The sequence below is a fragment of the Puma concolor genome, chromosome C1 (assembly GCF_028749965.1).
Source record: "Puma concolor isolate L17-30 chromosome C1, mPumCon1.1.hap2, whole genome shotgun sequence".
Classification (NCBI taxonomy): domain Eukaryota; kingdom Metazoa; phylum Chordata; class Mammalia; order Carnivora; family Felidae; genus Puma; species Puma concolor.
The window spans coordinates 63,635,803-63,648,248 of record NC_141674.1 but is presented as its reverse complement, the minus strand read 5'-3'; the positions used below and the strand labels follow the sequence as shown (position 1 = coordinate 63,648,248).

Sequence of the window (12,446 nt, the reverse complement as noted above, 5' to 3'; positions counted from 1 at the left end):
CTGAAATCAAGGGCCAGAAACTTAACTGACTGAGCCACCCAGGTGCCCTCTGACATAGGTAATTCTAAGACTATATATTTTGAGAAATAATCATAGAAGACTTTTAACACTAGGCTAAGCAGTTTGACTTTTATTTGGTAAGAAACAACCAAAAGCTTCTGAACAGGGAAACATGATAAAAGCTATGCTTAGGAGTCAATCTGGTAGAAGAAGGATAGACTGGAAAAGAGAGAGAATCTACTGCACGGTCCTTACCGAGAGGTGATTAAGGATTCATAGATGATCCTAATGGGTCACTGGGAGATTTGGAAGTAAAGAGATGAGAAGATTTTTCAGATGATATATTTAATTATGGTCCTATTAAAGAGTGAAAACATAAATTGAGATTTCAAGAAGAAATAAGAAAATATATAGATTCAAAGTCAAAAAGAAGTGAAAACAGAAGTTGAGGAAAAGATGAGCTCACCAAGAACACAGTTTTAAACAAAGAAAGAAGGGCAAAATCTTAGGAACAATTCCATTTAATAAGTGGAATGATAAAAGCACCGGTGGGGCGCCTGGATGGCTCAGTCAGTTAAGCGTCTGACTTCGGCCCAGGTCATGATCTCACAGTTCCTGGGTTAGAACCCTGCATCCGGCTCTGTGCTGACAGCTCAGAATCTGGAGCCTGCTTTGGATTCTGTGTCTTCCTCTGTCTCTGCCCTTCTCCCACTCACACTCTGTCTCTTTTTCAAAAATAAATAAACATTAAATTTTTTTTAAAGCACTGGTATAGGAAGGAAAGAAGGGGTAACCAGAGGTAGGAGAATGAAGATATCCAAGAGATGACAGTTCCCCAGTGGCTAAGACAGGGAAGAATTATGAAAAGTGAAAGAAGGATAGTGTAAAATACCACAGAAAGACCAGGGAAGATGAGAAGTGAAAAAAAGGTTGGAAGAATTTATCATCAGTTGGTATTTAAAAGAAAGTTTCAGTGGAATGATGACAAGACCCAGTTTGCAAGTGGAAAATGGAAGAAGCACGTAGCTATCACTCTTAAGAAGTTGGCAGTACAAAGAAGAGAAATATCATTTGAGAAGTAAGGTAAAAGAGAAAGATTTCTTAGGAAAAAACCTAAGCACATTCATAAGAAAAAAGAAAAGCCAGTGAACAAACACTAAGGATACAAAGAAAACAAAAGAAACAAGGGGTGCCTGGCTGGCTCAGTTGGTAGAGCATATAACTCTTAATCTCAGGGTTGTAAACTCGAGCCCCACATTGGATGTAGAGATTACTTTAAAAAAGTAAAATAATTTTTTTTAAGTGGGGCACCTGACGGGTTCAGTCAGTATAGCATGCAACTCTTGATCTTGGGGTTGTGAGTTGGAGTCCCATATTGGGTGTAGATATTATGTAAAAAATAAAATCTTAAAAAAAAAGAGAGAAGAAAGGAAACTGATGAAGTTATATTACTAGAGATGGAAAGAAGGTAGAAAAGTTAACTTCAAATAAGTTGAAAGGTAATCTCTTCCTCTAAGATAGAAAGGAAGAGAACTAGGTAAAAAACAAATTCCAAAACAGAGTTTTTAAGGAGAAAAAGTTCAAGGTCTCATCAAGATAACCTCAAGGCTCTCAAAAAGCATAGGAGGTGAAATAAACTTACAAAAAAAACAAAAGTGGGGGGGGATGTCTGGGTGGCTCAGTTGGTTAAGTATCTGACTCTTGATTTTGGCTCAGGTCATGATCTCACAGTTCGTGGGTTCAAGCCCCGCATCTGGCTCCGTACTGTTGGCAAAGCTTGCCAACAGTAAGCCTACTTGGGATTCTCTCTCTCCCTCTCTCTCTGCCCCTCCCTTGCATGCTCTCTCTCAAAATAAATAAATAAACTTAAAAAAAAAAAAGCACAGGTAAATTTTCTGTACACAATGAGGATATTGAGGGTTTAGGAAGAGTAGAAATGTTTTCAAAGAGTTAAGGTAAAGAAACTCTACAGGGATCAATAAAAGAAAGGGGTAAAAACTATCCAGTACAATATTGAACTAAAGGTAGAATATCTGAATTTACAGTAGATAAAATTAGCTTGTCTTGAATATATTTAGAGCATCTTTATTAGGAAAGCCAAAGCCTATAAGGCAACTGGAGAAGACCTGTCATAATTGGAATTTGGCAAGATGAAGTCTGAGGAACTAGGTAATGAGAGGTCTTCAGAAGTACAACACTATCAAAATTGCTGAAGGGATTCAAATGAGGGATTAGGCAAGTAAGGTCATAAAGACAGTCTAGGAGCTCAAGACACTGAAGGAATGCAATAAAAATTGAAAGGTTAAGAAAGAACAGAAGACAAAGGAAACTGTTACTACTGAAGAAAATTTCATAATGTACCTAGCTTTTAGTTTATGGAACACAATGCATTCTTAAAGCATATAGCAACTTGACTTAAAAAAAAAAAAGATTTCCAAATTTTGAAATAATACATATAAGTTCAGTGTTGAATCTATTGCTTCCTAGCAAAATCTCTGCGAACTTCAGCTGTAAAAATGTGAAAAAAATAACACCTTTATCATATATCTTATATTAGAAAGACCTAACTGCTTCATGATGAGTTATACAGCTTATATAGTTAAAAGATAAAAGAGTATTAAAAACTATTTAAGAAGATATGAAAGTGTGGTGCATAGTGATTTTTAACACTTATTTTATACAGATTTATTTTCTCATCATAAGTGTAGCAATAAGTATAATAGGGACCGACCTGTTTAATTTTTGTCTACTATCTTATTAATTGGTCTGCTGGGAAAGGTTGAAATAGACCAAACCAAAAAAGTTGTGGGAAATAAAAAGGGTTCAACTTACTTAGGATTAGACTTTTTAAATTTTTTAGTTATTAATTATTAAATATTTGAAAACCAATTCTTATTGCTAAAAAGTTTCTTACCAAAATTTGTCCGGTAATTTGAGTTGTGATTTCTTTGGCATCCAAGACAATTGATGGTGGGAGTGATGACACCTCTGCAGCTTTTAATCCTAAAATTACGTACAATGGGATTTCAATATTGTTACTGTGGGTATTATGTTTATTTTGAGCAGTAATAATCTTTTCTTCACAGCTTTAACCTTCCATTCTGTAGGCATTTCTGAACTATTTAACAATTCTCAAAACTGAGTTTTCCAAAGTTCTGAATGACAATTTCCCAATTTTAGGATATAATTAGTTGTCTGGGAAATATGACAAAGTAGAGGTTCACTTGTTTTTCAACATACTTCTGAGATACCCAGGAAAACATGATAGGGAAAACAAAAGGGATAATTAAAAAACTGAATAATAACATTGGAATTCCAACCACAAATGCAGTTGGTTAATAGAAGATCAAAGGATAGAGCTTTGCAGGGGATAAGAGATAATCCTAGTCACAGAGATAACCCTACAGCTGAATGTTCACCTTTTTAGCAGATCATTAAGAGAGAGAGAGAGATTTCTCAGAAGATATAACTGTAGATGACTAGTCTTCATGTAAATTCAAAGTACAATCTAGTATTCTCCTGTTCCCTGAGCTTAATTTTATTGTATAAGTGCCACATAAACCTTTTACTGTGTGCTAATAGTTTACTGAATATACTACTTAAGAGGCAATAGAAACAACACTAACACATTTACTGAGAAGTTACTAATTCCTGGGCATTATGTTAAGCAGTTCATATTTGATAATTCCTTTAATCTTCATAGGCCCTATATATATATAATTATCTCCATTTTAATAGATGAAATTAAGGCCTGTAAAAATATCTGATATAAACTAAGTTATGCAGGTGACTTCCCATTTCAAATAGCAAAACAAAGATGCCTTTTACCCCCCCTCACAAGGATCACATTCATAGCTAAAATAATTTTAGGGAGATGCCTGGATGGCTTTGTCGGTTAAGCATCAGACTCCTGATTTTGTGTCAGATCATGATCTCAAAGTTGTGAGAATGAGCCCATATTGGGCTCCTGTTGCGTGCTCATGCTGCTTAAGATTCTCTTTCCCAATCTCTCTGCCTGTCCCCCAATCACATGCATGCACTTTCTCTCTCAAAAAAGAAAAGAAAAGAAAAGAAAAGAAAAGAAAAGAAAAGAAAAGAAAAGAAAAGAAAAGAAAAGAAAAGAAAAGAAAAGAAAAGAAAAAAAGAAAAGAAGAAAAGAAAAGAAAAGAAAAGAAAAAATAAAATAAAATAAAATAAAACAAAACAAAACAATTTTAGAAACTTTATACGTATAGGTCAATTGAAAATTTTCTGAATCCATGAGATTTTATGCATGTCACATAATGTTTTAGATAGAAAATATCTAATCAAGTTTATAAATATCATATGGTTTGGTAATAATACATTCTCTTTTAAGACTTTAGATTTAATTATCAAGTTCCCTGCATCTGAAGAAAACAGATGTTACTGAAAAAGTGTGTAAGAAATACACAATCTTCAATTCATTTATAACTTGCAAATATAGGCTACATTACATTTTTCTAAGAATAGAAAAATGAGGCTTTCATGTGTTGTAATTCTACATAGGTACTGATTAATACAAGTTTAAATATAAGCTTGATATGTATATAATGTGAGCTTGACATAGAAAATATAGTCTGAGAGAATGTAAGTGCCCAAAAGAATGACAGGAAAAGTTGCTTACATTGACAGCTAAGTAAAGGGGAGAATTATGAGAATATGTAGTGTTTCAATAAATAGATATTATATAGATATACTTTCTATATGCAATACCATAATTTTTTTCTTCTGTGAGTCCCCTAGACAGTTTGTAGGTATACAAGATTGCTTCTTTATTTCTTGAGGTGTTCTTTACATGCTGAACTTCAAAATGCATGTTTTCCACATTAGGATACAGGACCTCTATATGACATAGTTCCAGGAAATGTGTAGCAAACAGTGTAAATGCCTAGAATATGTAACAACAAATATCAGTATTTTCAAAATGAACTAGAAAAAAAAATTAGTTTCATTTTCCAAGTAGCTTGGCAGAGATGCAGAGATGAAACTAATAATGGTCAATTCATTTCAAAATGTTTTGCAAATTTATATTCAATGAAAGAAACATGTTTATTATGTTTACACATTTTGTGAATGTTACAATACAGGAAAGACAACAAATCTAAAAATAAGATCCTAAAAAAATATCTGAAGATATTGAAAAGACAAAGTTTATCAGAAATAAAGCTGTTAAGTGAAGTAATCATTTATTAGAAAAGTAATCTACAAACAAAATCATACCATTTCTCTCAACTTTGAAAAAACTTTACTTTAAAAGTAGCTTCCCTCCATATAACTATTTTTTGGAAAGTGGAATCAATGGTTTGTCTTAGGTATTCAAAATTACAAAGGTTTTGCATTTTTAGATTTGTACTGTGTTTGAGTTAGGTACTTATAGGAAAGAAAGAAAAGATTGAGAATAATGCTTAAAGACAATGATTCTCAAACTTTAGTAACCCCTTGGGGAGCTTATTAAAGATGCAAATTCTTGGTACTTGTCTCCCCCAAATTCTCAATCAGTAGGTGTAATGTGGAATCGCAGGAAACTCTATTTGCCAGAAGTATTTAAGTGATACTGAGGCAGATGGGTCAAGTGACTTACAACCAGCACATGGTTTTCAGCCCTGAATTACTAAACTAGAGATATGAATAATTGGTTATGTTAAGATATTACCCATGGAAAACTATACATATGTGATTACTGGAAAAATAAAATGTTAAGACATTAAAAAGAAAATATTTGGCTGGCAAACGGCATCAACCATGTAAAAGGGGTTTCAAGAGGTTTATGACAGAAAAATGAAAAAACTCAACTACTAAATCAAAAGAGGCATAAAACAAACCTAATTTATAAAGCAACAGGAAAATATTTAGAAACCCAGTAAACTAGAAGCTAAGGAACATGTTTGTTTATTTATCTTCAAAATTTATTTATCAAACCAACCTTTTATAGTAGCTTAGAAAATAATAATTACTTCTAAGCACCTTAAAAGTAAACAGCAATAATTATATTTTTACTAAGTTATTTATACTGGTAAAGGATATTATTATGGACTAAATATCTGTGTCCCCCCTCAAATTCAAATGTTGAAATCATAACTTCCAGTGTGATGGTGTTAGGAGGTGGAGCCTTTGGGAGGTGATCAGGTTGTGAGGGTAGAGCCCTCATGAATAAGATCAGTGCTGTTTTAAAAGTCACCCCAGAGAGCTCTTTTCCCTCTCTACCATGCAAGGACACAATAAGAACTTGACAGTCTACAACCTGGAAAAAAGGTTCTCCCTACCATACAGAACCCTGATCTCAACATTCTACTTTCCAGAACTGTGAAAAATAAATTTCTGTTGTCTATAGCAGCCCAAACTAAGACAGGTATTCAAAATATTAGTAAAAGCATTATTTTCAGCTGTTACATAATATCTCAGAAATGGATACTATAATTACTGTTCTCTCAGGAAACAGAACCAACAGAAAATACATGTATCTTCTACTATGTAAGTGTGTATATCAATACTGCATAAAGATTTTATATATATATATATATATATGTACATATAATTTGTAGATTATATATACACATATAAAAAGATTTATTATAAAGAATTGGCTCATGTGATTATGGAGGCTGACAAATTCTCAGATCTACCGTCAGCCAACTAGAGATCCAGGAGAGTTGATGGTGTAGTTCCTGTCTGAATGCCAGCAGGCTCAAAACCTAAAAAGTCCTGATGTTTCAGTTCAAATATGATGGCAGGAAAGAACTAGTGTTCCAGATTGAAAGCAGTCAGGCAGAAGGAGTTACCTCTTACTCCCAAGAGGGTCAGCCTTTTGGTTCTGTTCAAATCTTCAACTGATTGGATTAGGCCCACCCACATTAGGGAGAGCAATCTGTTTTCCTCAGTCTACCAATTCTCATGTTAATCTTATCCAGAAACACCTTCAGAACAGATACACCCAGAATGATGTTTGACCAAACTGGGCACTCTGTGGTCTAGTTAATTTGACATATAAAATTAACTAACACAAGGCCAGCTCTTGTCAAATTGGTACCTATACACCATCTCTTAAAACCATACCTAATCTCCAAATAAAGACAACAACAAGGTCATAACTCCACCTAACATGTTTCAACTATCCTGCATACAAGAGAATGTACCAATCCCTTCCCCTAAGGGGACATAAAGTCCTTGAGTGACATTTACTCTTCTTGATATCTTGTAACTTAAATACTATTGACATAAAAGTAATAATAGTTAAACATACTGATATAAGTTCAGTACATCTTATGTCACATGATAAGGGAATAAGAGAGGAAAGAAAACAAATACATACAAATTCATAACAAAATAAGGAAGAAATACTCATTATTCATGACAATTACAGTCCTCATCTGTAACTGGTCACATGCTCATAGTTGGTAACTACCTTCTTCCACTATGAATTTCGTATTCCCTTTGCCTTCAGCAAGCACCTCAGCTGGTCATGGTTCTTTACCTGATGGAATGGCCTAAACCTTCACTCCTAAAGGATCTGGGCCATTAGAAGTCATGCCAGGATTGCGTTGCTGTAGTTTTCAATTGACATTAATCACAAGGAATGCTAATACCAAGACCCCTTAGGGATCTCCTGTATTCCAGAATTATTCTTTCTTACCTCCATTACGGATTGGTAATCCAATTTCCCACTGGAAGTCAGGATCAGTCACTACAGCCTGTGCAGTACCTCCCTTCTTTGCCTATTGATTCAGAGGCATGAAGAGCCCAGAGTGGCTTGGTGGCAGTCTTAACTTTCAGTGGAATGAAATCATTGTTGTGTGTTTGTGGAACCATTTCTCCCTTTGGAAATAAGCTCTCTAGGCCAGTAGTGCATAAGGTCCAGAGGACAGGAGGCAAACATCTTGCAAGCAGGTCACCAGGGGTAATAGTTGAGTGGTGCTACTCCCATTTCCAATTCTTAATTCCTAGACCCATGAATCCTGGTTCTAGGAAAAACAGCACCATATAATGGGTGCTGATTCAGAGCATATACAAGTTTCTAGAAAACCCTGCCCAGCCATGCAAGATATTGCCACCTAGAAAGTGCTGTAACTTAGTCTTCAAAAGGCCATTCCACCATTCTATCAAGCCAGTTGCTCAGGATTGTAGGGAACATGATAAAACCAGTGAATTCCATGAGCAAAAGGCCATTGCTGCACTTGGATATGAAGTGAATTCCTTGATCAGAAACAATTCTGTGTGAAATACCACAATGGTGGATAAAGCATTAAGTTCATGGGTAATAGTTTCAGCACAAACAATATGTGCAGGAAAGGAAAATCTATATTTAGAGTAAGTGTCTAGTCATTAGTAAGAATAAATTGCTGTTCCATTCATGATGGAAGCAGTCCAATGTAATCAACTTGTCACTAGGCAGCTGGCTGATCACCTCAGGGAATGGTGCCATTGGAGGCTCACTGTTGGTCTCTGCTGCAGGCAGATTGGGCACTCAGCAACAGTTGTAGCCAGGTCAGCCATGGTGAGTGGAAATCTGTTACTGAGTCCATGTATAGTCTCCATCCATGCCACCATGGCCACTTTGTTCATGAGTTCATTGGATGATGGCAGGGGTAAGTGGGGAAAGAGGCCAATTGGTATCCACAGAACGGGTCATCCTTTCCACTTGATTATTAAAATCCTCCTCTGCTGAGGCCACCCTTACACTATGGATGACTAGTGCTCTCTACTACTAGAAATAGAGTCCTTAGTATCTTTAAATCTAATCAGATTAGAAGTGAGGTGGGGGCACCACAGTGCAGGGACCTGAACACTAAGAGGATCCTTGTGGCTCTGGGGCCTATACACAGTTCCAGGCAAGCTGCTTCAACCACTTGAAGATGGGCTTTGTGACAGGCTATGCAGTGGGCATGGCAGCCAGGGTGCTCTTCAATATTTCTTCCTGTCTCAGGATTGGAATGTGAAATTGGTTGCTGATGAGCAGCATCAGGAAAACCATCATGCAGAGTGGTGGCACCTTTAGCATATCCATGGCCATCGGTATGGGCATCCAATACTAATCTGGACCATGGTTGCCCACTACATCTACCCCTTCCCATCAGTCCCAGCCCATGTATATAATAAAACAAAAGTCTTTGAGTAAAATAAATAAAATAAATCTAATCAGATCAGAGAGTCAAATCCAGAAACTCCAGAACCAATTCAGAAAATCCGTCCTTAAAATTCCTCTAGAACCACTTCAATATCAAAATCTGAATCAAAACCACACTCAGATACCACCTCACGCCAGTCAGAGTGGCTAAAATGAACAAATCAGGAGACTATAGATGCCGGTGAGGATGTGGAGAAACGGGAACCCTCTTGCACTGCTGGTGGGAATGCAAACTGATGCAGCCGCTCTGGAAAACAGTGTGGAGGTTCCTCAAAAAATTAAAAACAGATCTACCCTATGACCCAGAAATAGCACTGCTAGGAATTTACCCAAGGGATACAGGAGTAGAGGCATGATGCATAGGGGCACTTGTACCCCAATGTTTATAGCAGTACTTTCAACAATAGCCAAATTATGGAAAGCACCTAAATGTCCATCAACTGACAAATGGATAAAGAAGATGTGGTTTATATACACAATGGAATACTACTTGGCAGTGAGAAAGAATAGAATCTGGACATTTGTAGCAATGTGGATGGAACTTGAGAGTGTTATGCTAAGTGAAATAAGTCATACAGAGGAAGACAGATACCATATGTTTTCACTCTTATGTGGACCCTGAGAAACTTAACAGAAGACCATGGGGGAGGGGAAGGAAAAAAAAAAGTTAGAGAGGGAGGGAGCCAAACTATAAGAGACTCTTAAAAACTGAGAACAATCTGAGGGTTGATGGGGGGTGAGAGGGAGGGGCGGGTGGGTGATGGGCATTGAGGAGGGCACCTGTTGGGATGAGCACTGGGTGTTGTATGGAAACCAATTTGACAATAAATTTCACATTAAAAAAAATCTGTAAGTCAGGGTTCTCCAGAAAAACAAAATTAATAGGGTGTGTGTGTGGGGGGGGGGGGTTGTGTAGAGGGAGGGAGGAAGAAGGAGAGAGACTGATTGATTTACTATTAGGAATTGGCTCATATGATTATGGACACTGATAACTCCCCAGGTCTGCAATCAGCAAGTTGGAGACCCAGGAGAGGTGACTGTGTAGTTCTAGTCTGAATCTAAAGGCCTCAGAACCAAACTTCTGCCAACTTGAGCCAAATGCTGGCAGACTCAAGATCCAAAATGAGCTGATGTTTCAATTCTACTCCAGAGTCAGGAAAAAATGACTCTAGATTAAAGACAGTCAGGCAGGAATTAACCCTCTCACTCCCAGAAAAGTCAGCCTTTTTGTTCTATTCAGGTCTTCAACTGGACCCCACTCAAAACTGATTAGATGGAGCCACCCACACTAGGGAGGGCAATCTGCTTTACTCAGTCTACCAGTTTAAATACAAATCTCATCCAGAAACCCTCACAGATACACCCAAAATACTGTTTGACCAAATGTCCTGTACTCTGTAGCCCAGTCAGGTTGACGTATAAAATTAACCATCACAGATACTAACTAGCTTTTAATACTAACAAGTAATGCATATATCTTATTTATATGAGAAATTCTGATCGACCAACACAGATTCAGTTTTACAAACACTACTGTTCTCTATTAATATTACTTCTGATTTATCATATACCCTTCAAGTATAAAATAAGATTTTTCTCATTCTACATAATAAATCATTATGTAATCTCATTTAAGGTAAAGAACATCATTTTAGGGATATTTCAAGGAACTTTAAATATGGAAAAGTATTTTTAAGTTTTTTCATATCCATATATATTGTGATATTTTACATATTAGACATATTAGCTTAATAACTGAGCAAAAATCATAGTCTGTTTTACATACTGGATTTTTAAAAACTTGTTTTCTTTAAAGGAATGAAATTTTAGTTGGGTAAGTAAAATAAATTTACCATAAAATGACCTCAGATGCCTAGTTTTTCACTTCATGTTATGACATCCTAGTCAATGTTACTACACACAGAGACAATTATTGAAATGCTTTCATGTTTTGCTATTTAATTTGATTATAGCCAAGTGACTAGTTTTAATATTATTTGTATTTCTTGATTTCCTCCTTTCTACACCATGATTATCATACTAGCTGTTCTGCTTCCATCAGAAATGAAATAATAAAAATATAAATGCTATGGTATGCTTTTACCACCTAAAATTGTTTAAAGAGCTTTCTATGGGTCTGTAAAATCCATTCATGATAAATATATAAAGGATACATCAAAAAAGGACTAAGAATTAATACACTTAAAAGAGATAGAGAATACCTTTAAACTCAGCAGATATTCACAAACAGCATAACAAATGCCAATACCTTCTTCTGTATTAGTACCTCTGCCAAGCTCATCAATTAATATGAGTGATTTGTTATTAGCATTATGTAGAATGTATGCTATCTGGAAAATATAATTTTAATGTTATTCATTGTAACCAAACAGCTGTCACTACCATTTAAAAAAATGAGAAAAATCCAGTCTCTAATAATTCATCCAAATCATATTTTTATAAAGATATCCTGCTAGGCAGAAACTAACACATGCTTTTCTTCTAAAAATCTCATGACTAATAATTTCAATAGAATAACTGATATATACATAAACAGACATGCATATGTGCATGAGACAACAGAGATAAATAACCATTATCTAAAATATTGATGTTTTAGATACAGTGAAGTAAAACTAAGCAATGAATTAAATATCTAAATAAAGCACAAAGATGGTCATTTTCTTCTCCACAAATGACTAATCAATTGTCATAACATACTCAAAACTATTTCTCAAGTTTATTTTAACATCTCTCTAGAGAGTAAAGAGAGAAAAATTAAAGAGAAAGTATCCAAGCCCATTGATTCCTATTTAAACCAATTTAAATACATGCTCAACAAGGACTAACTTTGACAGAAATGCTACTTCTCAACTGAAGAGTATTAATCTCTTTCTCAAAAAATAGAATTCCATCCACATTATGTCCTGACACAAAAGTAAATTTCATGGCCATTTTACCTTTCTATTAAGGCTAAGCTTCTTGAGAGCTAGGACCATTTAAAAATACACCTCAAGCACCTAGTATATTGCTATATTCTCCCACAGATACTCAATACATACTAAATAATTATGTAAAAGTCATACACAGTGTCATAAATAATAACCATTCTCCCCCTATCTACAAAAAGTTATCTAACTCTACAGTGGTCCATTAATTTCTACCTACTTAAGATAGCCCAAAAACTATACTGAATTCCTTTAGCCCTTCAAGTCTATTTGACATCTGGCTCAGATCAGAAAAAGGTGAGGACACATGGATTTTTACAGAAAGTGAAAATTCTAAAGGGGCATACACGATGGTG

General features: G+C 35.5%; 1 protein-coding gene across 1 annotated transcript in view; it reads right to left on the bottom strand.

Annotated features, from left to right (window-relative positions):
* MSH4 (mutS homolog 4) overlaps positions 1–12,446 on the bottom strand; it is a 92,451-nt gene that overhangs the window by 4,605 nt on the left and 75,400 nt on the right. Inside the window, exons 17-19 of the mRNA XM_025912517.2 lie at positions 11,365–11,493; positions 4,735–4,909; positions 2,915–3,003 (exon numbers count right to left, since the gene is read on the bottom strand). Of these exons, the coding sequence (XP_025768302.1) occupies positions 2,915–3,003; positions 4,735–4,909; positions 11,365–11,493 (393 nt within the window). The remainder of the gene's footprint in view (positions 1–2,914; positions 3,004–4,734; positions 4,910–11,364; positions 11,494–12,446) is intronic.